This window comes from Chlamydotis macqueenii, chromosome 11 (genome assembly GCF_036417535.1).
Source record: "Chlamydotis macqueenii isolate bChlMac1 chromosome 11, bChlMac1.mat, whole genome shotgun sequence".
NCBI classification, from domain to species: Eukaryota; Metazoa; Chordata; class Aves; order Otidiformes; family Otididae; genus Chlamydotis; species Chlamydotis macqueenii.
The window spans coordinates 7,885,050-7,912,171 of NC_141566.1; the positions used below are offsets into that span (position 1 = coordinate 7,885,050).

Sequence of the window (27,122 nt, forward strand, 5' to 3'; positions counted from 1 at the left end):
ATCTTGAGGGCATAACTCTGTGAGATTATTTTTCTATGTAGTTTTAACAGAAACAAGTGCTACTTAGTCATCTGCATGACAGAAGTTGACTTTAAAGCTAAGGCTGAGATGTCAGTATTTGTATTGGTTAAATTATCAGCTAGGAATGTATTGTGCACATATTAGAGAGAGAGAAAAAAAAAAGCTTAAGACTGGATAATACTGAATTCTAGCAAGTTGTATAGAGATGCTAATAAACATAAACTAGCTACAGGTTGAGAGATCAACTATCTATAACTTTAAACTGAAACTTGTGGCAAAATAAGGTAATCCACTCTAGAATGAATAAATTATTGCTGTTTCTAAATGGGCCTTCATAGCTGCCATAAACAGTTTTCCTGGCGTGAAACCTAACTTGTCGGTTACCTTCTTCCACCAGCCATCTCTTCCACAAGAACTGTATTGACCCGTGGCTCCTGGAACACAGGACATGCCCAATGTGCAAATGTGACATACTCAAAGTTTTGGGTGTTGAGGTAAGCCAGCAGTCTCTTAGTGGCAGATGCCATTATGACTATTATGCTAGTGTAGTAACCACGTACTGAGCGATTGATTTCATGCTGCTTCTAGAGTGCAGATGGTAAGCACAGGTGTTGCCATCTCAGTGGCAAGATGCTACTGGACTAATTGCCATGTCTGCTCTAGCAAAGCCTGCAGCTGACCTGGTCTGAGTTGGTATCATCTAAAGCCTTGGGCAGAATGTCAACCAAAGATGATCGTAATGCATGACTGAAGAATCACTCTAACCTCTTGTGCTTGCAGCTAAGGGTGTTTGTCAAAGCTTCAGGCAGACTTTGACAACTCTGTTCCTGAAACCAGCCTCTATCCAGTGACTAAGTACCCAAAGTCCTTGAAAAGTGAATGTGTTGGCATGTGTGGCTTTCCTGGAGCCACATGACTTCCTGGGATACCTAAGGAATTTCTAATGTGTTCTGCAAGTGCCAGGGGAAGATGCCTGACACTGCCTGCAGCAGCTAAAACGTATGCTGGAGTTTGCCTGGGGGAGGGAGATCTGCAGTGAGTGGAAGGAAGAATCTACTTTTCTGGTACTGGGCAGTAAAAAGGAAGAACTGACTGAAAAATACAGAAGCTGCATCTGAACTTCCTGCTCAATTAGGCAGTAACTGATTTTCCCCTGTGATGCTGGAAGTTAACAGCAGAGCTCTTTGTTCAATTTTAATATGTAATTTTTTTTCTGGGTAAAAGTTTACTAGACTCCAGTCCTTACAGGCATTGGTCTCCTGGAAAGGTGCAGCCTCCTACAAAGTTGTAACTTAGTTTTCTCTTTTTTTCACAAAGGCGGAAGCAGAAGAAGGGCTTGAGTCTGTGCAAGTCACAGTATCTGGTGAGACATCAAATGACTCTGTTGTTAATGAAGAGGATAATAATAGTGAAACAGCATCATCTGGATATGCTTCTGTACAAGGAGCAGATGAATCTGTTGTGGAGGAACATGCACCACCAGAAAGTATGTCTGCTTTTTCATCTGTCTTGCTAGATTGCATTTGTTGCTTATCCTGTGAATTAGGGGAGTTTGCCTTGGTAAGATCTCACAGTACTTGAATACCTTGTTTTTCAGGGTAATCTTAATATTCCCTTTTGTTTTAGCACATGGCTCTGATATCTGGTCTTTGTTTTCAAATGAAACACAACCTAAATGTGAATTAAAAACTGAAGTCTATGAGAAGAGCAGTTGAAAATCAGAGGCTTACTATCTAAAGGCCAAAGACATTACTTAAGATGTCCCTCATCTCCTTGTATCTTTGGAGGTTTTGTTTGTATAAGTGAGCATTGCTTTGCCACCACATCTGTCTGCTTTAAGTAGTTAATTGCTTACAGAAGACTTCTGGGGAGTCAGTCCTACGCTAGCTTAGATGATGCAAAATAGAGATGACAAATCCCTCAATGGAGTTTCACGTTTTGCCAAGGCTGAGTCATCTTTGAACGCTTTCAGAGAATTTAATTTGAAAAAATGATCAGCTTTTCTAAATACCTTATCTTTTTGAACAAGAGCAAGCTAACTGAAAATGTCTTTTTAGTGCTCAATTTTGCCAACACATGCTCAGTGTTGCTGTTGATTTTAAATACAGAAAGGTTCCAGATAAACAAATGAAAGTAACTATCTCCTGGGAAGAAGAGTAAGTGGGGAAGCTTCCAGAGGCAAAAGGGATGTTCTGGCTGTGTCTGCTTAGTTTTTCTGTGGGAAGCCTAGCTGATAAAAACCGTGGCATTTGTTGCCTGCTGCCTATGGGACATGTTGCTCCAGTGAATGATGTGTACTGGAGTGCCTTGTTTAGGCACCCCAGTAGAGCAGAGGGCACTTCCAATAAGCTAAAGATCAGAAGTTGAAATTGCATCCCTATAAGCAACTGCAGTGGTGCTGGATTAATTATATGGTTCAGGCCCTTGTGTGTTCTCACTTTGAGTGGCAAGGATGCACACTAACATCAGCCTAACAAGGTTAGTCTGTGGGGAGGAGGCCTTCCTCTCTGAATCAGCCTGTGCCCCACAATTTATCCTGAACCCAGTCCCTAGAGGTTGCTGCTGATGCCTGTCCTCAGCAGCTCTAAAGTTATTTGAGAATTGCCAGTCTCCTTATAGTTCAATATTGTAGCCTCTCATGGCCTTCTGACACTTGAGCAGACAACCTGGGCTTCTCAGCATTCATGAGAAGTGAACTCCAGAGCTGAGCAGGTACCTCTAGAAATAATAGGTTGTGTCAAGAATGGGCTCACAAAGTAACGAGGGACAGCAGAAGAGTGGTAGTTGGAGCACGGCCCTGGATTTCCCACTCTGCAGGAAAAATGCTGGGGAAAAGATCGCTGCAGTAGGCTTGTGGCAATAAAGTGAACATGGTTTGCTTTAAGGTAGTAAAGCTTGCCTGTAATGCTTCTTAACTTGTCTTTTCTTGGTTTTGTTCTGGACAGATGACAACATGCGTCTTGTAAACAACGAATCCCAGCCCTCAGCTGTGAATGTCCTTCCACAAGTTGACAACCCAAGTTTTGAGGAAGATGAAACTCAAGTTCATGACTCAGGTCCTAAGAACATGCCCAGCAACATGGTGTAAGCCTTCTGCCAGGAGCTGCCTACTGCTGTCATGTAGACCGAACGTTGCAAGACTGTAGCAGAAAAATATTGCCTTGGCAATGTTAAGATCAAATAGACTCATTCAAATCATAATTGTATGGTTTGTCATTCTTAAAACTGCATCTCCCATGTGGAATTTAGTTTTAGCACTCTTCAGATAAAGCTGTCTTAAATATAAAAACCATCAGATTTTAACACTAAAACAGAAGTTCCATCTTCAGCAAAGCTTCTCTTCAGTGTTTGAGTCATTTAAATAAGGAGATTCTTTGTTGTAGCTGTCTCTACTGGGAATTGTTTTGACTTGGGTTTTTTGTTGTTTACTGTTTTAATTCCAGTGGCTTTTCATTGTAAACAAATTGATTTTGATTTGGTCTAATAGTTATTTACCAGACACAGTTTAGTTTAAAGCAACACTGTATTGAATATTTCAGTGCACTAATTTGATAGGAGAAAGTACAAACTAATGCCTGTCAAACTGGATTTTGCCCGCAGTGTCTTTGATTCTCTACCTCTCAACTCCAACCTGCCAACCTAAAGGGAAAAAAGAGCTTCAAGCTGACAGGCCAAATCTGACTCGCACAATACTGTTAAAGGGAACAATTGCAGGAACTTTTCAAACTTGTTAATATTACAGTCTGAAAGATCCTCCATGATATGTGAAGTTCTAACCATCTCTAGCACCAGCAATGTGCCAGAGTCCTGGCTTTGTGAGAGCCTGGGCTGGCTTCAGGAAGACTGGACTAAAGATGAAAAGATTCTTCCCAAAGGATCTGGTGTGTTTTATTCAGAAAGTGGTCCAGCTTCTGAAAAATGCTGGACTGTTGCTGTGCATTGTCTTGCCTGTGTGCTAAAGCTGCAAGGAGAGCTGAGGTCCTGTGAACATAACAGATGACAGGAGAAGCTGTCTGCCGTCTGTGGGGAGTTGAACTGGGGTCGAGGAGGAACACTGGGTGACTCAATACTAAGTGTAGGGTCTTGCCCAGCGAAGGTAACTAAGGACATCTTACAGATGCACTTTATTTTTTTTTTTTATCTCTGTATCTATGGCTTGTTTCTAGTTAGCAAAACTGTCTTAAAGCCTGCAATAAAGTACTATTGAATCTGGAGGGGAAAAGCAATGCATTTTCTTATCTATAGTACAGTTAAAATTGTTGTAAATATTTCCTGATTTGTATTGAATTTGGATATGAAAATGTAAATAAAACTATATTTTGATGACCTTGACTGACATTAAATGCTGATTACCAGCTCTTATATGGAAACAGATGCTGAATTTGCCCTGTTGCACAACCCCAAAACTCATTCAGTTTTGGGAAGCCAAAAAGCAGCAGTGCTTGCTCAAACTACTTGCAGTAAGGAGTGTTCGTTACATGCACGGTGCTACAGTTACATAGATTGAAATTGTGGTGAGAGGTTTAAGCCTAGTGGCTGTATTCTGTAAAAAGGAAAAACCAGGCAGCTTAGGGTGTGTTCAGTGAGCTGGTTGATATACCTCTGAACTGTTCTTCTAGGCGTGTTTGCCCAAGGCAGTCTTACGTGAGCTCTTCAGGTCAGACGCGTTGCATGTCACATTTCCTCTGTCAGGTTGCTCTGCATCCCTCCGTCACGCAAAAGTTTGCTTGCTCTGTAAGACAAAGCATTAAAAAAAAATATATATATATACTATACTATTAGATGTAGTAAAAACTTGTCACTCCCCTGGCCAGTTTAGTAGTATTTAGTCTTGTACTTCTTTCCAGCTCAGTTCCAAGTCTAGTCTAGGATTCATTGGTTAGTTCTGGGCTCAGATTACAAAGCTGAGTATAATGAGGCTTCACTTAGAAGCTGTATTTCACTGTGATCACATTTCTATTCTACCTCTGAAGTGCAGAGCAGAGACAGGAACAGCCAAGCAGTAAATATACAACCCCTGAATGCTTCATTTCATTTCAGAAATTTTTTATAAATTTATTGTGGTGTTTAAGCTGTAATCTTGTAGACTTTCATGATGATACGCTCTCATTAAATCATCTGCCAGTCTTCTGTGTTTAACAGGAATAAGATTTGACCTTCCAAAAAAAAAAAAAAAAAAGGATGATTCAGAACAATATCTTGAAAGGTGCTTTGGCTTTTTCTTTTTTTTTTTTTTTTTTTTTTTTTTTGTTCCAATCTATACATTTGATGCTTTGTTTACAGGATTCAAGCCTTTCTATTTACTTTTTTTCCAGTACTGATATTTCGAAGGGTAAGCAGGATGCACAGCACTTTTTCAAGGATTTTTTTTCTCTTGTGATGAGGGGCTGCAAATACATAAAAGCAGTTCATGTCAAAAGGGCAGCTGGACTTTTCCCATAAAATGGAGAGACTTAGTCCTTCTCAGTCTTCAGATAGAAAGATCTGCCCTTGTCAAATGACATAACAGACAGAATAAATATACACATCTACCTTGGCTGTGTGATTCAATGTAATTTCACTCTCTTTAACATAAACCAGCTCAAAAGGTAGCCCTGCCTTTGCACCCAGGTTTAGACTGATGGTTTTCCTGTGCAGATTCAGAGTTCCATACCTGCAGGGGAGTAATAGCTGGCATTCTGGAATAGGTGAAAGAAAATCTGTCTTTGGCAATTTAATTTTGGCTTTAAGGGAAACTCTAAACCAAATTGCAGTGTCCACTCACTGTAAATTAACAACTGTGTAATTCTCTGCACTGGTTGTTCAGGTGTTGGTTATACAGACTGAAGCCAACATTTATTTGTATAGCTATTTAGCTATTTATATAATCTTGGCTATGATTACTTGGGGGAAGTAATTTACCATTTCTAGGACATCTTTAACACAGTGAAAGAAAAATTCTGCAGTACTAAATGGATCTGTTGTTGCAGAATGCATTGATTAGACTGTAGGATGATTGTGCACTGATTAAGAATTTAAGTGCCTACAAATAAATTCTTCCAAGCTGACAGAGGGGCACTCTTTGCATCTGAGTAGTATTTGGTTAAGAATCCAGTCCCTGAGGGAACTGGAAAAAAGAAAGACATTCAACTTGAACCACGGGGGAGGAAAACAAAACAGACATTTTCCAGGCAGTAGCATTTTGCTGTTAAATTGTTATCCAATTAACAAAGTTTGAATCTTACATAAGAAAGCAGCATATGTTGTAACATGCCCAGCGTGTGTGAGACGCCAAAAGCCAAGCTCTGGGTTGGAAATGCCAAGGGCATCTCTCTTTACAATTAGCATTGGAATTAGAGGACCTGTGTTAGATCCTTAAGAGATATTTCCTATCCAACGGCTTGGCTAATTGGGGAAAATTAAATGGTAAACATTCTCTCCAGGAATGCTGTTAGAAGAGCAGCATCCATGCAGGAATCACTCTATCAGTTCAGCTGGTAAATCTCCAGGAACCTGCTAGTGTCTGTTACTCTCAGTCACTTCGGATGGGGGGATTGAAGAAACTGCCTCGTGAAGAGCGATGTGCTAGTGTATCAAGGAGTTGTTTGCCTTCTGTCATTAATGTTTTATCTGTGTTAGTTACCACATGCTGGCTAACGACTTTTAATTCATTTTTCATTTCTAGTAAAGACAAAGCAGAAACGTGTTGCTTCCTACTCTGTTATAAGAACAGGTATTTATCTGTCCCAAAGGTAAAGCCTTTTAATACTACAGCTTCTCTTGCTGTGGTGCAATGAGTGATTGGAAGAAAAAGAAAAAAAAAGTCTCACACCAGCGCACTTCACCCAGTTTTGAAGTCTTCCAGTGACTTAAATGGGATTGCACACTCAGTTCTGTTTTCACACCGGTGCCTTTGGGTGGGTGGTTCCTTACGCAGCTGGAACTGGACGGGCATTGCCAAACATCTTTCCGTGAGCGCTTGGCAAAAGCTCGCTGTGCCTGTGCTCACAAATAGACCAGTGCTGGCAGAAGCATTTTTGATAGTGAAGTACATTTGAGACTATTGAAAGGGATGAAAGGAAGACAGGATAAAGCAAAAGTGCCAAGCTTGCAACCTATAGTTAGTGCATGATGTGCATAATTTTTTTTTTAGAAAGCGCTCAAAGTAGAGGCCGAGTTTAAACAACCATGTGCTGAATTTTTCATATAATACACAATCAATAAAGAATTCATCTTTAAAATCTTAGGAAGGTCAATTATGCTGGAAAGAGCTCTAAGGGCAGCAAACTGCAGAGAAGTGATTGGGAAACGGGAATGTCCTACTTGTTCCATTTGTACCGAATAACAGACTGTGGCAGGGCCAGGAGTGAATCTTGCACGGAGGTGGGAAAAGATGGTAACTCTGACAAGTCCCCAGCACCAGTGACTTGTAGTGGAGGAGGCAGTGAGGCTAACGCTCCTGGAAGGTTTTTGTTTGTCTTTTTCATCAGCACCAAAAGATACCATTTAGGAAGCAGAGTGTAAGGCCTCAGGGAGAGATCTGGAGCTCTTTGGGATGTAGTAAAGAAATTGGAGAAGAAACAGCAAGAGCTCAATAATGGGCAGACTGAGCAGCTGGGTGGCTGTGACCATGATTTCACAGGGAGCTGGGAGTTACGCTGTGCTGACCAGTGCTCAAGGAAAGCAAGTCCTGAGGTCACCCCTCAGTCTTGGGAAATCCTCAGCTGCCAGGTACATTTTTTTGTGAAACCTGGCTGTGAGAACTGTTTTTTAAATCAGAAAGAGACAGCAACTAAAGACAGCAGTAAGAGCAGATGCTCAAGTGCAGTCCCGACGAGTATGAAAGCCGCTGTTTGGTTCCTCAACAGGATTGATTGGTTTATTCTAGCGCACAACAACTGGTAAAGTCAGTCTGCAAATAATCCAAAGAGCTGTCATTGAAGGACAAATGCCGAAGGTCTTGCAGACAAATAATGAAAATACTGAGACCACGAGTCAAGCTGTTGTTAAGGCAACCAAAACGTCTACTCTACTCCAAACCTGTGCCGAATCGTCTTGGGTTACAGAAGCAACGAGGCAAGTTGTCTTTCTACAACGTGAAGCGTAAACGCTCGGGCGCTGTGACCGGGGTGCTGTGGTCGGTGGAGGTCATGGCTCCTTTCCTTGCGTGGCAGGTTTTTCCTGTGTTTTTTTTTTATTGCGCCCCAGTCTCCTGCTGCAGGGCAGGGCTTAGTGCTGCCAGCAAAACAAACGTAAAAGCCAAACAAAGCCTCTGGTGACGTCTGTGTGTCTTCTGGGCTGAAAATGGAATAACAAAAATGGAAAATGAGACTTCTCTCATTGGCAGGGAGGAGAAAAAAAGTATCCAGCCCGCCTGACGCGAAGGCATTTTAGGGACACGCAGGAGCCCGTCGGGGAGGTCCCAGCCTGCCGCGGCCCTGCCTGACAGCAGCGGGGCTGGGACCGCCCGGCTCCCGGACAGGGACAGGGGGGTGCCGTGTGCGGGGAGCGATAGGAAGAGTCTCTCCCCGAGCATGCGGGGCAGAAGGAGCCTTAACTCCGAACGAGCCTCGGGGGGCGGCAAGCGGACCCTCCCCGTCCTCCCTCCAACCGCCCCGGCGAGCTGCTGCGGCCGCGCAAGGCCCGACGGGAGCTGTAGTCCTGAGGCAGCTGCGCCGCGCCGCCAGGCGGCCGCGGGGACTACAGTTCCCAGCATGCCTCGGGGCAGGGGCTCTCCCTCCGCTCACCCCCCCTCCCCGTTGGCAGTCGGGCTGTGTGCGTGGGAGCGGGAGGCCGGGCGGCGCGGCGGGAATGGGCGGTGGCAGCGGCGGGGAGTGAGGGGGCTGCCGCGATGTGGCTGAAGCCCGAGGAGGTGCTGCTGAAAAATGCCCTCAAGCTGTGGGTGCAGGAGCGCTCCAACCAGTACTTCGTGCTGCAGAGGCGGCGGGGCTACGGCGAGGAGGGCGGAGGCGGGCTGGCAGGTACGGCCCCCCCTCACCCCCCACCCCCGTGGGCCGGGGCAGGGTCTCCCCTCGGCGGGGCGGAGCGGGGCCGGTTCCTCAGGGGCCGGCGGGAGAAGGGGTCAGAGGAAGGGCTGGAGGGGGAGGGTGGCCGTGTGCCGGTCCTGGGACCCCTCGCTTCAGAGGGGCACGGAGGAGGGGAGGCCTGCCCGAGTTTTGGAGCCCTCTACCTTCATGAGGTTTCTCATGCGGTTCTTTTTTTCCTCCTTTTTTTGTCGTCGTCCACCCCCCCCCCCCCCCCGCCTTTTCCTTCCATGAGAGAGGCATTCCCAAGAACTGGGACGAGGAAGGTTTGGTGAAGTTCCTGGCCCGCTCCGTCCGGGATGGGGCCTGCGGGTGCAGGAGGGCCCGGAGGGGACGTGGGTCCGGGCAGGGCTGGGGACAGCGGGCTGCTCTGGGCCAGCAGCCACCCTCGGGGTGGTCCCTGCAGCTGAGGGCAGCGTAGCCCAACGCTTGGTGCTGGCTTCACAGCCCTCTGCTCCAGCTCACGCCCTGGCAGAGTTAGATTTGTTAGATTTGCAGCTCGTTGGAAGAGGAGACGTCATCTGTCCTGCTTTGGCAAGGTGATGATTTCCAAATCCCTTTTCCTGCATGCAGCTGAGGCTGCTTGCAATGAGCTCCTGCTCTGGCGTTTCCGACCACTTATTTTAAAAACAAGTGTATGATTTGATGGAGCTTGTCAGGAGAGGTGGGTCAGCAAAGTGACAGGGCATTGACCGCCATATAATAAACTTTATTTCGTGAGAACTAAAAGGTATGGACCTGAGTTTCTATTTTTAATTCTTGTCTGTTTGTATCATTACGCACTGCAGGGACCCCAGCTACCGCTGAGACCTCGGTGGCGGTGGTAGCTGTTCGGACTAGAACTGACGCCTTCATAGCCTGATGGTGTCTGGCATTGACCCTGTCAAGGAGAAATGCTACAGGGAAGCAGAGTAAAGTTGTTCCAGGGTTGGGATATGGTTCTTGGGTGTTTTATGTGAATTGCGTCTCTCTGGGTTTTCTAGACTCTAATTGTCTTATCGTAAAGTAAGCTATATTAAACATGAGGCGTAATTGTCTTGCTGAACCATTTATTCGTTCTACTGCACGAAAGCACAAATTCCAAACTTTTGGCTGACGAATTTCAGATGTAGAAATGCCCTTCCTAGCTGGAGGCTGTGCGTTCTTCATTGGCATCTGAAGCACTTGCAGGGCACAAAGAAAGTGTAAAAAAAGACTATTACAAAATCCCAGATTCTCTTCTAGGCATATCATAGTATTATAGATAGATAATGTTGGGCTTCAGCTTAGAACCAAGGGTCGTATTTTGCAACTTTGGAAGTCCTATGGTCATCAGACTCAATGGGCCATTCTGCACGCTGGTGTCTTTGGAAGACAAGGAAGCTGAGTTGGTGTGAAGATTGTCTTTATGTGTGATCAAATTTATTTAAAAACTGTCACTAATGTGAAACGATAAGGACTAGAATTAGAGGTTTGTTTAAAAATATCCTCAAGGGCTTACAGCTGGACAGACAGCTGGGGCCTCCTAGTGCCCTTCTGTTTTTGTTGAAGGTGAGGCTTTTATCACTAGTCTTCTGTCCTTGATGGCATTTGACAGTGTGGAAAGACACTTGAATGGGATAGTTCCTGTAGTATGCTTTTTTAAATTTTTTTTTTTTTTTTCACTGTGGCTTTGCATATTTTATTTCTGTAGCTTTTCTCATAATGTTAAATTCATACAGATTTCATATGTGCAAGTTATGTTTTTTGCTGGTCAGTAACAAAAAGAGTGAGATGTTACTGAATTGTGATTAAGAAATATTAACAAGAAGATTGGAAAAAATGCAGTTACGTTTGTGTTTGCAGGTTTGAAAATATTTAAGCCTCCTAGGTATAATAAGCTAGCATAATCTACTATGCCTGATTTTAATTTTAGATTGCTATGCGTCAGTCAAGAAAATTAGCGCTTACTTTAGAAAAAAAAACAATGAACAGCTATTATCTTAAGAGGTCATTGCAAATGTGCTGAGTAAAATCTTGTTCTCCGGAACAGCATTTTTCAGTTGGTGACTGGCAGCATTGAGGGACTGGGGAGTTACGAATGAAAGAGGCAGGCAGCAGCGCAAGATTAGGTCTTGAGGGAAGAGAGGGGCAATTCCTCAAGGCAGGAATGGGAAGAGAGATAAGCTGTGCTGCAGGGTTTGAACAGCAGTGATGAGGACTGGCTGAAGAGGCAGTAGCAAAGGATTTCCAAGAATACAGGAGCACGCTTGGTAGAACAGATTTAAGGAGGGGAGATTTGAGTTTTGAGGAAGCAGCCAGTAGCTGGAGAAGGTACAGACCAAGGAGAAGAAGGTAGGTGACAGCAACCTGAAGGAAGGCTGGGAATTCTGGTGCTGTCCTAGATGTAGAAAGAAGGCTGCAGTTGGTTTGTGTGACCCTTCTGAACTGACTGTCACAGCAGGACCGATTTGTGATCTGTAGATAATACGGTTAGCTCTTACGGCTTGTTTCCACACACGGCGTAGTTCTGAGTTGGCTGGTGTGGATAAAAATGGACAGAAATAAATAGCTTGTGCTGGTTTTGCTTAGCCTTGGCTTTCTTCCTGCAGGTGTGCACCTGCTTAGCTTTACATTTCATTCTCTTTCCTTTCTTAGGCCTCACCTAAGGATGCGGATACTGTAACCTATTTGACTCGTTCTCCTTCCTGGTAATTCAGCATGCCGTAGACTGTCCCCAAGTATGCTTGCAGTGCAGCCATGTGACCGTGTCTTCTGGTTCTGCCTTCTGCAGAGCCACACTATGGGGGAGTTACTCAGGATTTCTCGAGTGTATTGGTAAGAATATAGGTAGGCAAAATGGCCTGTGTGCTGAAGTGCAGTTATGATGACACAAAACCTGTGTTGTGAATGCACGTGCTGTAACCAAGGTCTAGTGAAATTAAGCATGTTGGTCACAAAGATGTTGCTTTGGCTATAGTTTAGACAGAACCTTAATTAGGAGATGAGTATTCCTGGAGTAGTTACACATATGAGTATTTGATGTCATAAAATACCAGTCTTTCACTGAAGTATGAACAAACGAGTTATTTCTTTTCTCCTGCTATTGTTTCAATTTGCCTCTTTCTGCTTGAGAAATTTAAGTAAAATGCAACTGTGAGAGGGAAAGAACTTATGAATGAAATACATTGTTGGAAGTAATCTTCCTGCTTGTTGTTATGTGCTGTACTTGGAAAGGTTGGGAAACCCCTGACTCCTCAAGTCCTGGATTTCCTGTGGCAGTTCTTGCCATCCTGAATGTGTAGAAGGCACCTGCTGGTATTCCTGCTTTTTAAAAGAAGTACCTTGTTGTCCTAGCTCGCAGACATGGGAGTTTGGAGGAGGGGGAAGCGAGGGCTGGGCTTGTATGCCTGCTCTGGGGAAGATTTCCTCATCTGGTATCTGTCAAAAGGAATAATACGAAGTATTATCAAGTAGTGGATGTCAATGGCAAGGACCTTGTCTCTAACAGAATTTCATGGTGGACGAATTAAAAAAGTACTTGGTGATCTTTGAACAAACTTAAATTTATTTTGCTAGGAACTGCAGGACAGGAGAGGAAACTTGTGCTGTAGGTAGACTCGGTATGCAGCAAAGAAGATGCTTGCTTTTCAAAACTTAAAGATCTGTGCTGTGACATCACGAAATATACAGTATTAGAATAAATAGCAGAAATAATTTATACTTACTGGTATTTTAGCACACAGATTTTAGTGGCTTGCTTGCTGTGGGTCCTCAACTGTAACAGGGATCAAAAGGAAAACTTGCTGGTTAATAAAGATCTGAAATGATCGCTGCTGCGTATTTTTTTTCAGCAGCTGTAGCGAAGATTATTTTGCAATGTGTACATTTGTGAGACAAATAACACCACTCTGTTAAGAACCATATTTACATTTGGGGATGACAGATAGGAAAATGACCAGCACACGCTTCCCAATTCCTGTTATACAGCTTTTTAGCTGTACAGAAGCAAATCTGTGGAGGAGCTGTGATATTTGTGATACTTTTCTCTGTACCTACCAAGGAGACTAATACTTACCTTTTTTTCAGAGTTGTGCTTCTAATTTTCCCTTCTTTCAAGGATAGGCAAGACAGATTGCTGCACAGGGGCTTGGATACACACATTAGTTTAACGAGTTACCATTGTCGTACCTGAGCCCTTAAGCACTGGCCATAATGTGCTTGAGTTATTGTGAATGTAGGTGAGATTTTTTTTTTTTTCTGAAGGCTTAAACTAATCTGGTTTACATCTCAATTGACTAAGAACATTTGCATCTCAGCCCATGCTCCGTATTTCATTAAGCTGAGGCTTCTTAGTCATGAGATCAAGTTCACCTGGGAAATAAAATTAAGCAAAAGAAGAGTTCTGTGCTTTATTTCAGGAAATAGAAAAGAGGGTCTCACAAGACGGCATTCATTTGTTTTAAATCAAATACACAGAGACTATGGCTTTTGATGGTTTATATGGTATGTATTTCACTAGTTTATCTAGTGAAGTTTATCTATCTATTCACTAGTTTATCTAGTGAAGACTGGGCCTTCAGTCTTTCTTGCTGTGAGGCATTCTCTGTAGGATTCTCTGGAGTCCCTTCATGTACCTAAGAATTGTATGCTGAAAGCTTAGGAGAATGCCTGCAGATGGTTTTAGCTCTTGAAGTATGACAGATACCTGATCAAAATGAAGGATGTTTGCTATTGTATTGAGTGTGCAAGGCAAGGTTTCAGTAGCAGGGGGGCTACAGGGGTGGCTTCTGTGAGAAGATGCCAGAAGCTTCTCCCATGTCCGACAGAGCCAATGCCAGCTGGCTCCAAGACGGACCCACTGCTGGCCAAGGCCGAGCCCATCAGCGGCGGTGGTAGCGCCTCTGGGATAACAGATTTAAGAAGGGGAAAAAACAGCTGGAGAAAGGAGTGAGGATATGTGACAGAAACAGCCCTGCAGACACCAAGGTCAGTGCAGAAGGAGGGGCAGGAGGAGCTCCAAGCGCTGGAGCAGAGATTCCCCTGCAGCCCGTGGCTCAGCCCATGGTGAGGCCGGCTGTGTCCCTGCAGCCCACGGAGGGGCAGAGATCCACCTGCAGCCCAGGGAGGACCCCACGCTGGGGCAGGTGGATGCCCCAAGGAGGCTGTGACCCTGTGGAGAGCCCACACTGGAGAAGGGGAGGAGTACAAGGAGTCCTGAGGAGGAAGGAGCGGCAGGGACAAGGTGTGATGAACTGACCACAACCTGCATTCCATTCCCCTGTGGTGCTGGAGGGGAGGAGGCAGAGAAATCAGGAGTGAAGTTGAAGTTGGGCCTGGGAAGAAGGGAGGGGTGGAGTACAGGTGTTTGAAGGTGTTTTTAGTTTTTATTTCTCATTACTGTACTCTGATTTGATTGGTAATAAATTAAAATTAATTTCCCCAAGTCAAGTTTTGTACATGACTGTAGTTGCTGAGTGCTCTCCCTGTCCTTATCTTGACCCACAAGCCTTCAGTTGTATTTTTTTCTCTCTGTCCAGCTGAGGAGGGAGAGTGATAGAGTGGCTTGGTGGCCACCTGGCATCCCGACAGCGTCAGCCCACCACAGCTATCTGTCACAAACTTACTTGTTTTGCAGTTTTTTCCCCGCCTTTGGTTCTGCTCTGATTAGCCTTTGAATCCTTCAGGCCGTAGAACTGAGCAGCTATTGCCAACCTGAAGCTGACTGTAGCTGCAGAGTGTTGCTTTCTGCAGCAGTTGCCACTCAGGGAAAGCTTTTACTGTATTTTCAAACAACTCCTTTTGATGATGATGTAATAAACTAAGAGTGAGAACTCAATTGTACATTAAAGTGTCTGCTTTTCAAAATGCTTAGTGGGCCGGCCAGTGTTGTACTAATAGAACATTTCTGTTTCTAAGGAACTCTTACAGTCTTATAAATATTTTATGTCCCTTAACACTTCTGATGTAGCAAATCAGGAGGCTGTCTGATCCAGTTTTAATATAATTAATTATTGACCTCAAAGGTACTGTTATGCATTAGAGGAGAGAGCAGGCCTGTGCTAACTTTGCTTCAGAACAATAGTGCTCTTTTAAAAAAAGAAGACAGCAACATGTTTTCTTTTTTATCTTCTTACTTTTCTCTGTGAATTTGCTTCACCTTCCATATTTACAGCTGAAGCCATTCTCTGAGCAAGGCAAGAGGATGATGTGGGTGGAATCCCCAGTGGAAACTGTGAGGTCTAGCTTTGAGCAGAGAGTAGATGACCTTCTGTAGGTTGTCCATGAAATTGGTTGGTTGTACTACTTATTGGCTTAAGTGCAAACCTGTAGCCTGTATTGCGTTCATGGAGAAAGCAGGATTGGCTGGTAGGACTGGTGAAGTAAGAGGTATTAACCTGATACAGTTAACTGTGTCTAAAATGTAGTGACCTTCCAAGTGGATGCAAACCCTTACGGTGTTTTGAGGAGTGCTGCTTTTCAGTGCGCTGTTGTAATAGTCTTCTCGAGCTGAGCAGTTGCATCAGCCTTACAAATGGTGACTAATGTCCTTGTACTGTGTATCATAACAGAAAATGATGTTGGGAGAACTGTGAATAAAATAATAAAACATTTGCTGAAGCAAAGCCAACTTTGAGATCAGCTCAATGTTATGACACATTCAGTAAGCCAAAGCTCTTTAAACAAGACGTAAGTATTGTTATCTATTCAATGTCTGACTTCAGTTAGAAACGACAAAACCATTCTACTTTCTGACAGTAACTTACAGTCTATGAACTGCAGACAAGACAAGATAGTATTTTTGATTGATGTAATATACTGGTCTTTGGGTTTTTTTTGTGTGTTTTTAATTATTATTCACTTCCATTTTTTTGAAGAAAACTAAAGCATTCTGAAACTTGAATAGCCACAGTAAGGAAGTCCCACAGGCTCTGTGCTGAAAGAGTATCCTTAGGAAAACCATGTTCTGAGGATGATTATCTAGACTTCTCAATTTTGTCTTACTTTGCATTCTTGTATTCTCTCAGAATTGTTATTTTTTCAGAATTTGAGGGAGTTAATGGAAAGAAAGTGGAACAAAAAAGTACCAGAAGCCAACCTAAAAATTCTGAAATAACTTTTGAGGGATGCATTTGAAATTATCTAAATCTAACGCTTCTATGGAATATTGAAAACCTGAACCAAAAGATCATTTTCCATTAAACATGGAGGGTACTTAGAGGTGCTGTAAGGGATGTATTGACTTTGCTACAAGCTCTCTACCCTAATAGCATTTTTTTAGGGGATGCCCTGTATCCATGATCTCAGCAGGTTTGTGGAACAGACTTTACAGCGTCTCTTTGGGTAATTGCATCTCTTGTGTTTTTTGGGGGTAATCTCATCTCTTATTTTACAGTTCTTGGGTAGGAGAGTAAAAGCTCTGTGTGATTGCTTGGGTAGCTTTGCTTTAGTTGGACTTTCCATTTATGTGGCCATGCCAGAAGGATCACAAATATAGGAGATGCAGGAAGGAAGCATAAGGTATTGTTGTTTGTATTTTTGTTTCTGTTGTAACAAGAAGAAAAAGTTTTACTTGCCCATCAAGATCCAAAAGCTTGTATTTTCTTCTGTATGGATTTTCTTCTTTTAGAATTCCCTGAGTCTTAGATTTGAAAGGAACTTTCGAGATATGTGGGCTAATATTTTTGTTACTGTGCAGAAAGAATGGTTGTGGCAGCCAAGATAAAATGCATACTTATTTTCTCAGGAAACTTTTTGCTCCCACTTGCAGAAAGATGAAGTATGTCTCATTAATGAAATTAGTATATCTTGATCTGGACTCTGTTTAGTAGGACCTAATTCAATATTTAGTGGCAGCGAGGTGACTCGGCCATTGTATCTTGGTTGTACAGTCTATATGGGACTCCCTGCCACTAAATACTGAATCATGATGCTGACTGGAAATCAGAACAACAGTAAATGACTAATTAAGCAGTAGTTCAATTACTGCTTGTGCTCATTGAAGGCTGGGAACTACCCTGTTACTTTTCACGTTGTTCTCTGGTTTACCATACTACATGGCTATCACTTCCAAGCGGGTCATGTCAAAAAACCTCTTCATCCTCATTTTGTGTTTTTAATGGCTTTTACTGGATCAAAATATCATCACCTCCCAAAGATGTTCCCTGGGAGCACTTTTTACTTTACTCATTTGTACCTCTTATTTTCTCAGAGTTCATTAGTCCTTATTTGGGTGGCATTTCTATTCACTAAGAAAGGAATCGGAAGTGAGTGTACATTTCAAAACCTTAGTTTCACTGTGCTGTATACATTTTCTTGAACGCAACAGGTCTTCTCGTCGGAACATTAGATGCGGTGTTGGATTCTACATCGAAAGTTGCCCCATTTCGCATCTTGCATCAGACACCAGACTCTCAAGTCTACTGGTCCATTGCATGTGGTATGTACTATGATTTAGAAGCCAGCTGAGTTTATAATGTGAAAAATGAGGGTACAAAGTACGGGATCCATGTCTGGGTTAATCCTCTCACATCTTTATTCATTCCTGTGACCTCTAAATGGTTTAAAATTATTTGCAAACCTCTGATTGACCGTAGTGTGTGTTTCCAGTTTTTCAGAGTATATCTATGGACTCTTCATATTACAGCTTCTGGTGCCCTATTTTCTGCAGTAGTCCATTACGTACAAAAGCTTTGGTGTTCTCTTAGAATAACAGAGGCACAGTCTTTTCTTCTGTCAGCTGCAAGTGTAACTTGGTACAGTTCAGGATGATATGGATAAGTTGACCCCTGGGAGTACTAAGTGTGCTGTAGGTAGGAGTTACAGGAGCTGCTTATCCTAATGGTTTTCTCTACTTAATCTTTGCTTGTTAAAATGAGCCGGGTTCCTAGTTGTGGTCAGAGCTAAATTCTTCCTCATATCTTTCTTTTTTTCATGATGTGTTCCTGCTAATCAGTAGGAAATGGAAAAGAAAATTGACTTTGAGAGTGGAGTATGTGATTTTTCCTAGAGCATGTTTTTTTGATAGTGTGCATAGGTTTATTTTGTTGTGTTTTGGTTGTTTGTTTTTTGGGTTTTTTTTTTTTTTTTAATTTTAAGTTTTGCAGCTTCTCCTGAAGATAAAGTAGTAATTCTTTTATACAGGCTGCTTAACTACTGGGTGTCCAAAGAGACCTCCACTCCGAAAGTTGAGAGGACTCTTTTATTCTTTATATGCATTATTGGTTTTTCTTCTGAGGCATGGTCTTGTCTTTATATTGAAATGAATTAACATTGCCATGTGGTCTATTGCTAAAAAGTCACTGTTGTAGAATTAATCTATTTCTTAGGCTTATTGAAAACTCTGAAAACATCTATAATTACAGTGAAAAAGAACCATATATTTTAGTTCATTTTTCCATGCTTTAATTTTTTTTTTTAGTTAGTACTTCTTGAAAGAAACAAGACTCCATTTGCACTTCTCTGGGCTCTAGGCCTTCCTTTTAGTTGCCTGTGGCAAAAGATGAGCTTTGCAGGAGATCTACCATTCTGCAAACACTTAACATGCATGAGTAATTCCACTAGTAAGTGCTCTGCTGTTGGATTTTGCTGTTACCGCTTCATTATGAATCTTCATTGCTTCACCTTAAATGAAAAATTGTGCCTCTTGCTTTCTTTTCTCTACAGGTAGCTACTTAAAAAATACAGGTTTGTTATTTTAGGTGCTTAGTTAATAGTTTAAGCATTTCATGCTGAATCTCCTGTTTGTGTTCTGCAATCACTTATCTCAAGGGCAGTAGTCAGTGAGAGAGCTGTTTAATAACAATTTGATGTAATTCATTGCCTGTCACTTTAAAAGGGCAGCCTTATAAAGCTGATGGAATTTGAACAGTTTGTGAATTGGCAGTAAATAAAATTTTAGGACTGCTTCTGAAGAAGTCAGAACTGGTGATGACACGCTGTCAAAAAGGTACTTTGAGAAGTATGTTGGAAATACACTCTAGGGAGTTCTGATGCCATCAGGTCAGCCCTTAGGAAAACACAAAGGGTAATCTTCATCTGAGACCTGAATTTATATCAATTCTGTGCTGCATAAGTATGCTTTACAACAGAAAGCTGCATAATGTAGTTGTACTTTGTGTTAGAAAACAGTTTGTACTGTCTGTGTAGTGAATAAATTGAAGAGACTACGTTTTGTTCCTGCTTTTATATATTAAAGATCTGAAACAATGCTTCTAAATCATTTAAATATTTACAAAAAAGTTTCATCTTTACCATGTCACATCTGTGCCTCTGATTCACACTGTGACTCAAATAATTGGACTACAGTGTAGTCTGAGAAAAAATAATTAGTTTGCAATGTTAATTACTCTACATGTAATTTTTTTAAAGTGTTGCAAGTCCACCCTGTGTAGTGCAGCCTAACTGTTTAACCATATTTAAAGCAATTTCTATTAATTCCCATGGCAACTTCAATTCTGTAGAGTCCATTGGAAGTTGTTTAATTAGTCTTTACGAAGGAAATTGAGAAAAAAGAAGTTGTTAAAGGTGTGTTCTTGCTTAGGGGTATTGATAGTATGTGATTACACTGGCTGATTTTATTTGTGAGCATTCCTGTGGAGGATGAAACTGCTGATTAATTTGTATCCTAGAATCCCTTTATTAAAACCTATGTAAATTATTTCCCTCCCTTTCCCTCTCCCTGTATCCCACCATCTGATAGGGAGCCACTTGTCTTCAACGAATTTGCTGGACTTGTACTGTTGTTTCACTGGTACTCTCTCTGCTTTGTTGCCTGTTACCACTTGCATAATTAGTAATTAAGTATGTGAAAAGAGCAAGATGAATTATCATAAGCATTTTGAAGTTAGCCTACCACATTTCTCTAATTATAAAAGTATCTAGAGTGTTCATTTTTATTTAAAGTAAATCACTAATCTAAATGTATTTCTGGCAAGTTCAGGTGAGATAGGTTTTTCTTTGCTATGATGTTCACCCTACGGTAGAAGATCTCTGAAACCTAGATCGTTCAGCTTGTATGAATCAGTGAGCCTTTTTTCCTGCATCAGGTGTTAGTTCTGGTATATGGGGTGCAGCTGTGCTTCTGTCCTCTTGTAGAAGCCTGCAACTGCATGAAAACGATGTGCTGTTTGGAATCACAGCGTAAGCAGAACTTTACTGTAGGTAGGATGACATTGTTTCCTGACCGGTGGTGGCCTAAGCTTTAGTGTAGTTATAAGTATAGTTAAAATGGGATTTGATAGAGAATGAGATAAAACTATGACTTATGCTGAGCACAAGTAAGTAGCAAATGATTGTTTGTTGTAAGCAGCATAAATGGTTGTGATATTTTTGGTGAAGTGACTGAAGTCTGTTCTAGTTTTAAGTGATACTAACTTTCTCTTTCAATCAGGATCCAGCAGAGAAGAAATAACAGAACACTGGGACTGGTTAGAGCACAATGTTATGAAGACTTTGTCAGTATTTGATTCAAATGAAGATATTACGAGCTTTGTCCAGGGAAAGATAAGAGTAAGTAACAGGCACATGATGTAACTGGGAAAGGCTGTGTTTTTATCCTCTAAATGTACCTGAATAATATGTCCTCTTTAGAATATCAAAGGACAGCATTGTAATGCTACGTACTTCTGGTTGAGTAGTATGTGGCTGCTAACTTAAACACACTCTGTTGTTCCTGTTGATCTGCCCCACAGCTAAGTAAGGTTGTTTGACAGAAACTCTTCTTGGTAAATGATACCTTTAGGTAGTGGTCTAAAACTATTCATAAATTATTTCACAATAATTTTAATAATGCCTGGGAAGTATATGGTATATTTTTGTGAAGGTGGAACAGTTGATTTTATATATGCTAAATATTTAGCCCAGGAATTCTTGTGATTAAGTGAGGAAAATAGATGTGTTTCAGAAGAGGAGACCTGGGAATGTGTATCTTCCTAAGTTGTGTGGAAAACTTGGCGAGTCTGAAATAGCACATTTGATTTGTGACCTGTCTTTTGATCCTCAGACTGTTCTTCCTGTTCTAAAACTTACCATCCTGTTAGGAGAATGCTGTGCTGTATGTATGCAGGTGCATATATGACAACGACCCATGCATATGTTCTTTTGTTTTAGGGTTTGATTGCTGAAGAGGGAAAAGGTTCTTTTGTAAAAGAAGATGATCCAGAGAAGTTTCGTGAAGGTCTTATGAAGTTTGAAAAGTGTTTTGGATTACCAGAGCAGGAGAAGTTGGTTACCTATTACTCGTGCAGTTATTGGAAGGGCAGAGTACCCTGTCAAGGATGGCTTTATCTTAGTACCAACTTCCTTAGCTTTTACTCATTTTTGCTGGGAGCAGAAGGTAAGTACGCCTGGCTACTAAGGCTAGTCCCTTCACATTTTACTGTTTATCTTTCAGATTTGGACAAATTCTTCCTGTGTCCCAAGGGAGCTATTTTGCAGTGTGAGCAGATGTCAACACGGAATAAAAAGAACTGCAAAAATAAAATACTTTATGGAAACAAATACATTTGTGTAACTGACTACACAATATCCATTAGTTTTCTTCCTCTATATAAGCTTCGGAGAGAAGGCAGACCTGTTGCAATTGACTGTAACTAAAAGTTGTCTGTCGTCTTTAGTTCATGCTGCATATTAATTCTATCTATGAGGATTACAGTTATTTCTTCACACGGATGCGCTACGCACTGGTGATAATTGCACATATCTTTTTTTTTTTTCTTGTGTAACATTAGTTTGAAATGCCCAAACAAATGCCTCTAATAGTGTGAGTTAGAACTATATTTATGTGAAAACTAGAAAGCATAAAAAAGTAAGATCCTTTCTAAACTAATTTTCATTTGTATTGGGAAATGTCATAGCTAATGGACACCGTTCCTTTAAATGCCAATACATCATCAATTTACTTTGAGAAGCTCTATTGGTAAACTGTTGAAGTAGAGTAGCTTGTATGGTGGTGTTTGTTTGCAATTTGCAGTTTCAAATGAGAGTGAAAAAAGGTGATTTAAGCTTGTATTTTCATATACGGTGTGTCTTTAATGTTTTTCTTTCTATAAATTTTTTTTCTACTGGAATTATTTTATGGGAATTGTGAAGAGAGTGGTTTTCATGCTTGTGAGTTTGTAGCCCTTTCCAAGTGTAGTATCATTTAACTAGATTGCTTAATTATATTTTATTAGTGTTGTTGACTGCCACTTTTCTTTTTTAAATATGAGGGTAGCAGCTAAGGAGGAGTTACTCACATCTGCTTGTATTTGTCTTTTCAGTGAAACTTATTATCTCCTGGGATGAAATATCAAAACTTGAGAAGACTTCCAATGTGATTCTGACAGAGAGCATTCATGTGCGCTCCCGTGGGGAAGATCACTATTTTTCCATGTTTTTGCACATTAGTGAAACGTTCCTTCTTATGGAGCAGCTGGCAAACTATGCTGTTAGGAGACTTTTTGACAAGGAGACATTTGAAAATGACATAGTCCTTCACGACCCGCTGCAGATCACCAAGAGGTAATATATTTAAACTTACAGTCTGACTACTCTGGGCCCAGTACTTTTTTAGGCAAAGGGCAAGAGAATCCTTGTCTTGTGGAGGTATATAAATGTCAGCAAAGCTAGTGTTCTCTTAAACAAGTGTCTCATTAAAATTTGGGTTCAAAGCAATGTGAGGCATTGTAATTTATTGCTACTTTGCCATATCAAAAGTCTATATGAAGGCAGGAAGTGATCAAGCCTTCAGAGCTGGTCTTCAGCTGTAGGGTTTATAGTAGTTTTAAGAGGATTATAGCAGCACTTAGGTTTACAAAATTAAGAATGAAGCTGAAGTGTCTCCAAGGAGACCCAATGAGGAAGGATAAGGTGGAGAATAAATCATTTAATAAACATGTATAAATAATAGCTGCATGGCGTTTCTGCCACTGAAGATGGGTGATAAAATCAGTGAGTTGCAGATGGGTGCAGATGGCTTTCCTTATTTACGACAGTATTTTAGGCAGTGGGAAAAATGTTTATGGGAGTAATCTGATGGTTAGGATCCTTCCTTCTCCGGGAAGGTGTGTGATTATACCTTGTAGTAATTTTATGGTTTCTCCTCAGTTCTGGTTTCCGTTGAAGCAAATGTTGCCTTTTCCTCAGATAGCTGTCCAGATTCTCACTGAAATGTTCAGGTTTTGATTTACTGTGAAAAGTAACCAGGAAAAGCAAGCCTGTTGTTAGATAATTTAAATTCACATCAAGGAGCTAAATCTTTATTGGAAAATGTTACCTGTCTGCAAATCAGAAATTATGATAAAGCATTTTTCTAACAATTATTCGTGCTTAGAGCTCCTTGCACCTATGACTTAAGAAAAAAAAAAACCTATTTAGTTTTATAGTACACTGATAATAAAACCTGGTTTAGTTTGTATTTCCTGGATAACTCGGTTTGGTAGCAATGCTGGAGAGGGATGTTGCTCTACAACCAATACTGTTTCTGGCTGCAGTTACCTGTGAAGAGTTGGCCCATGGCAGATGTTTAGAACATGTGCTACATTTCTAGCTAATTAACTCTGTCAAGCCCAAACTTGTTTTAGGTTTAAATGGACTGTTCTGATGGGAGGGGAAACAGAGCAGATGAGGCTGTTAGTATGTTTTTCTGCACTACCTGTCGGCCCTGATTCAGGAAAGTGCTTTATTGAATAAGAACATGCTTGAATTTATTCCTGTTGAGTGAAGTATTCAAGTATTTTGTTAAGAGGGTGTATATACATAGGTGTGGTCCTGCCTGTTTTTGCCTCTTCAAACACATTGAACCCTCCAGATTGACCCCACAGATAATGGGAGACCATGATATTTTACTGTCTTTTCCCAAGGTATTTTGAAGTTTTGTATCTGTAAAGACAATTAATTTTTCTTTTCTCTCTCCTACCCTGTTTTTTGTTTTGTTTTTAATCTAGAGGTCTGGAGAGCCGAGCCCACAGTGAGCAGTTCAGTGCATTCTTCAGGCTTCCCAAAGAAGAGACATTGCAGGAAGTTCATGAGTGCTTCTTATGGGTTCCTTTTAGTCATTACAACACCCATGGGAAAATGTGCATTTCAGAAAACTACATCTGCTTTGCTAGCCAGGATGGCAGCCTGTGCAGTGTAATCATTCCATTGAGAGAGGTAATACAAACTTGAACAAGTCAGAGCCAGTTAAACCAGAAGTTTTACACTTGTGTAGTTTAATACCAGTTTAGCAGATTTTCATTAGAACCTGCTTGCTTTACATGATGTCATACATTTCCCCCTACCTGCGATACTGTATGTAGGGATTCTGTTTGTAGGTTTATAGAACTACTTTCATGTTTCAGCTTTGTTCCCTGTGTCCTCTTTCCCTTTTCTATTTACTCTGATTTCTGTAGCTGGGTACAGAATCCAAATTTTTTAGTAGAATCACAGAATGGTTAGGGTTGGAAGGGACCTTTAAAAGCCATCCAGTCCAACCCCCCTGCAAGGAGCAGGGACATCTCCAACCAGATCAGGTTGCTCAGAGCCCCGTCCAACCTGGCCTTGAACGTTTCCAGGGATGGGGCATCCACCACCTGTCTAGGTAACCTGTGCCAGTGTTCCACCACCCTCACTGTAAAAAATTCTTCCTTATATCTGATCTAAATCAACTTCCTTCTATGTAAAAACCATTATGCCTTGTCCTATCACAAGGGGCCCTACTAAAAAGTTTCTCCCTGTCTTTCTTGTAAGCCCCTTTTAAGTACTGGAAGGCCACTATAAGGTCTCCCCAGAGCCTCCTCTTCTCCAGGCTGAACAGCCCCAACTCTCCTGGCCTGTCCTCATAGGAGAAGTGCTCCAGCCCTCTGATCATCTTTGTTACCCTCCTTTTTTTTTTGTTTAAATAGAAAAACTTATGCTTAGTTCTTGATATTGAGTTAATGAGAAGTTTTCAAGATAAAAAAATCAAGATCCTCTACCCTCTCCAATTCTTTAAGATTAGAAATTGCTCTGCTGTGTTTATTTTGTAGCTCAGTAGTGCAATTCTTTTTTGCAGCAGTTGAGCAGTGCTGTCTGTTCAAAGGTCTGTAGGAGAATCCGTTGACAGTTGTCAGCGAGCAAGTATCAATGCCATTACAGCTGCTAGTCTCAACAGGATAAGGATAAGGACCATATTGTAAAGGTTGCAGCATTCATATTTCTATATATAGAAATATGTATGTAGCTAGACTGGAAAACTTCTGGAAAAAAAAAAAACAAACAAAACAAAAACTAACCTTCTGCATCCATCACTTGACTTCGTGTTGTCTGGGACATTGCCACATTTCAGTCACAGTGTTACAAGCTTTTGATCAGCGCTCAGACATATTTTATGATAGCCTAAACATTTACGGGGTTCTGTAATTGCTCTGTAATTGCTCTACATACTGCGTGTACACACTGCCTGACATAAGACACCTGCCACAGAGGGCTGAGATGAGCTGTTTCAGCAATACAATTGGTGTTCCCCACCCAGATAAAGCAGTTTCTTTGGTTATCTATAAATAGTCCTGCAAACAACAGAGACTTCCATAACTTGTGGAAAACAAGAAGAGGCTGTGTTAAAGGAGCTGACTCTAATTTCTTTCTTGTGGATTGTCAGGCTCTCACTATTTGTTCTACACTACTACAGAGTTACTTTATTTGAGTGCTCTTTCATTCTTTACCTATAACAATGCGAAAGCATCAGCAATGGCAGTCAGTCTAGCTATTAATGATTGTCTCACTTATACTTGGTTTATTGAAGTGTATTAACTGCTCTAATCTATAACTGTTTCATCGTGGCAATTAAAATCAGCTCCAGCTGTCATGTGTTATGACAGCTGTCTTTGAAAGGGTATTCTCAGTGGAAATTCATTCTTGTGAAACTTGTTTTGTTTGATTACTTGCAAAAGCCATGTTTTATCTACTTTTAGATGATGAGGAAAAAAGTAGCAGCTTCAGCAGGTAGAAGGTGGCAAGATTTTCAAATAAGCTCAGCACTCACAGCTGGGAAAAACTTTTCAAAGATTTTTGGTACTCTGTTGAAAATCTACCCTGTAATACTTATTACCTTGTGCTAAAATGGCTCCAGACCACTGAGTGGTGAGTTTGTTACTTGCATTACTAATTCTGCTTGTGTGGTGCTTCATACTACTGTTTTGTGTACACACATGTTTTTAACAGGTTTTCTCTTTTAAAGGAAGCTGGTAAAATTTCTTGCTGGATTTATGCATCCTTGCTTCTCTAGGTCACGGGGGTGGATAAGGCAGATCCAGCCAACAGAGGAGTCAGCATTAGCACCAAAGGAAAAACAGCTTTTCGTTTCACAGAGGTGAGAGATTTCGAACAGCTTGTGGCAAAGCTCAGAATGAAATGCAATACAACTTCAAGTCCACAGCACGTCGTAAATACAGAGGTAACTGCTCTGCTAATTCTGATTTCTTAGTATCTGTTCCTAGGAATAAGGTTGTGCAGTCTTACTAAGAGTTTACATGTTGTTGTCAGTGTTTTGCTTTGTAATGCAATACATTTGTATTTAAGCCTGAATCTAGACACAAGATGGGTAACAATGTCTGCTGTACTTCTAGATTTCAAGTTGTCTGCATCTTTCTCTTTTTCTCTTTAAAAAATCGTGTTCCCATCTCTTGCCTTCAGACTCTTCACATTATAACAAATGTCCACCAGTTTGATGGAAAATTGTGTGTAGCTGTGTTGGGTTTTGCCAGCTGACTGTTTGGCTCAAAGTTGATGGAATGATTGTAAGGTTGTTTCTAAATGTGAAGAAATTGGTATGTGTAGTTTCATGTATGAGAAATAAGAAAGCAATGCCAAAACATTTGTAACAAGCATTGCTTATTATAGTTGCTGTATCTCATCCCTGAAGATTTTCCCCTGAAAAAAAAATTAGTATCAGCTGGCATAGCCTCTAAAGTGACAGTTAAAAGAGTGGAGCAGCATACAAATAAATGCCTTTTGAATCAGTGTATCAGCAAAATCTTTACCTTGAGATTTTGATTCTTAGGGGTTAAAAGGCAAAAATGAGTAATAAAAGCAACAGGGTTTGATATCAGCAGAAATGCTCAGCTGTTAAGGGTACAGCACAGCCCTGGGAGACCTCAGTGGTAAGGTCTGCTGCTCAGG

General features: G+C 41.3%; 2 protein-coding genes across 4 annotated transcripts in view; both read left to right on the forward strand.

The window, feature by feature from the left end:
- RNF128 (ring finger protein 128) overlaps positions 1-4,347 on the forward strand; it is a 42,229-nt gene extending 37,882 nt beyond the window's left edge. For both annotated transcript variants that reach the window (XM_086756312.1, XM_010123560.2), the window contains exons 5-7: positions 419-515; positions 1,339-1,507; positions 2,967-4,347. In XM_086756312.1, coding sequence (XP_086612438.1) covers positions 419-515; positions 1,339-1,507; positions 2,967-3,109 — 409 coding nt within the window. In that variant the 3' untranslated portion in view covers positions 3,110-4,347. The remainder of the gene's footprint in view (positions 1-418; positions 516-1,338; positions 1,508-2,966) is intronic.
- Positions 4,348-8,848: 4,501 nt separating this feature from the next.
- TBC1D8B (TBC1 domain family member 8B) overlaps positions 8,849-27,122 on the forward strand; it is a 39,503-nt gene continuing 21,229 nt past the window's right edge. The window contains exons 1-7 of one of the 2 annotated variants that reach the window (XM_086756766.1): positions 8,849-8,981; positions 17,332-17,442; positions 20,395-20,513; positions 21,114-21,339; positions 22,265-22,505; positions 23,930-24,137; positions 26,230-26,397. In XM_086756766.1, the coding sequence (XP_086612892.1) occupies positions 8,852-8,981; positions 17,332-17,442; positions 20,395-20,513; positions 21,114-21,339; positions 22,265-22,505; positions 23,930-24,137; positions 26,230-26,397 (1,203 nt within the window). In that variant the 5' untranslated portion in view covers positions 8,849-8,851. Of the gene's footprint in view, positions 8,982-16,455; positions 16,524-17,331; positions 17,443-20,394; positions 20,514-21,113; positions 21,340-22,264; positions 22,506-23,929; positions 24,138-26,229; positions 26,398-27,122 lie in introns of those variants that run through there. The other variant, XM_086756767.1, reaches the window with a different exon arrangement.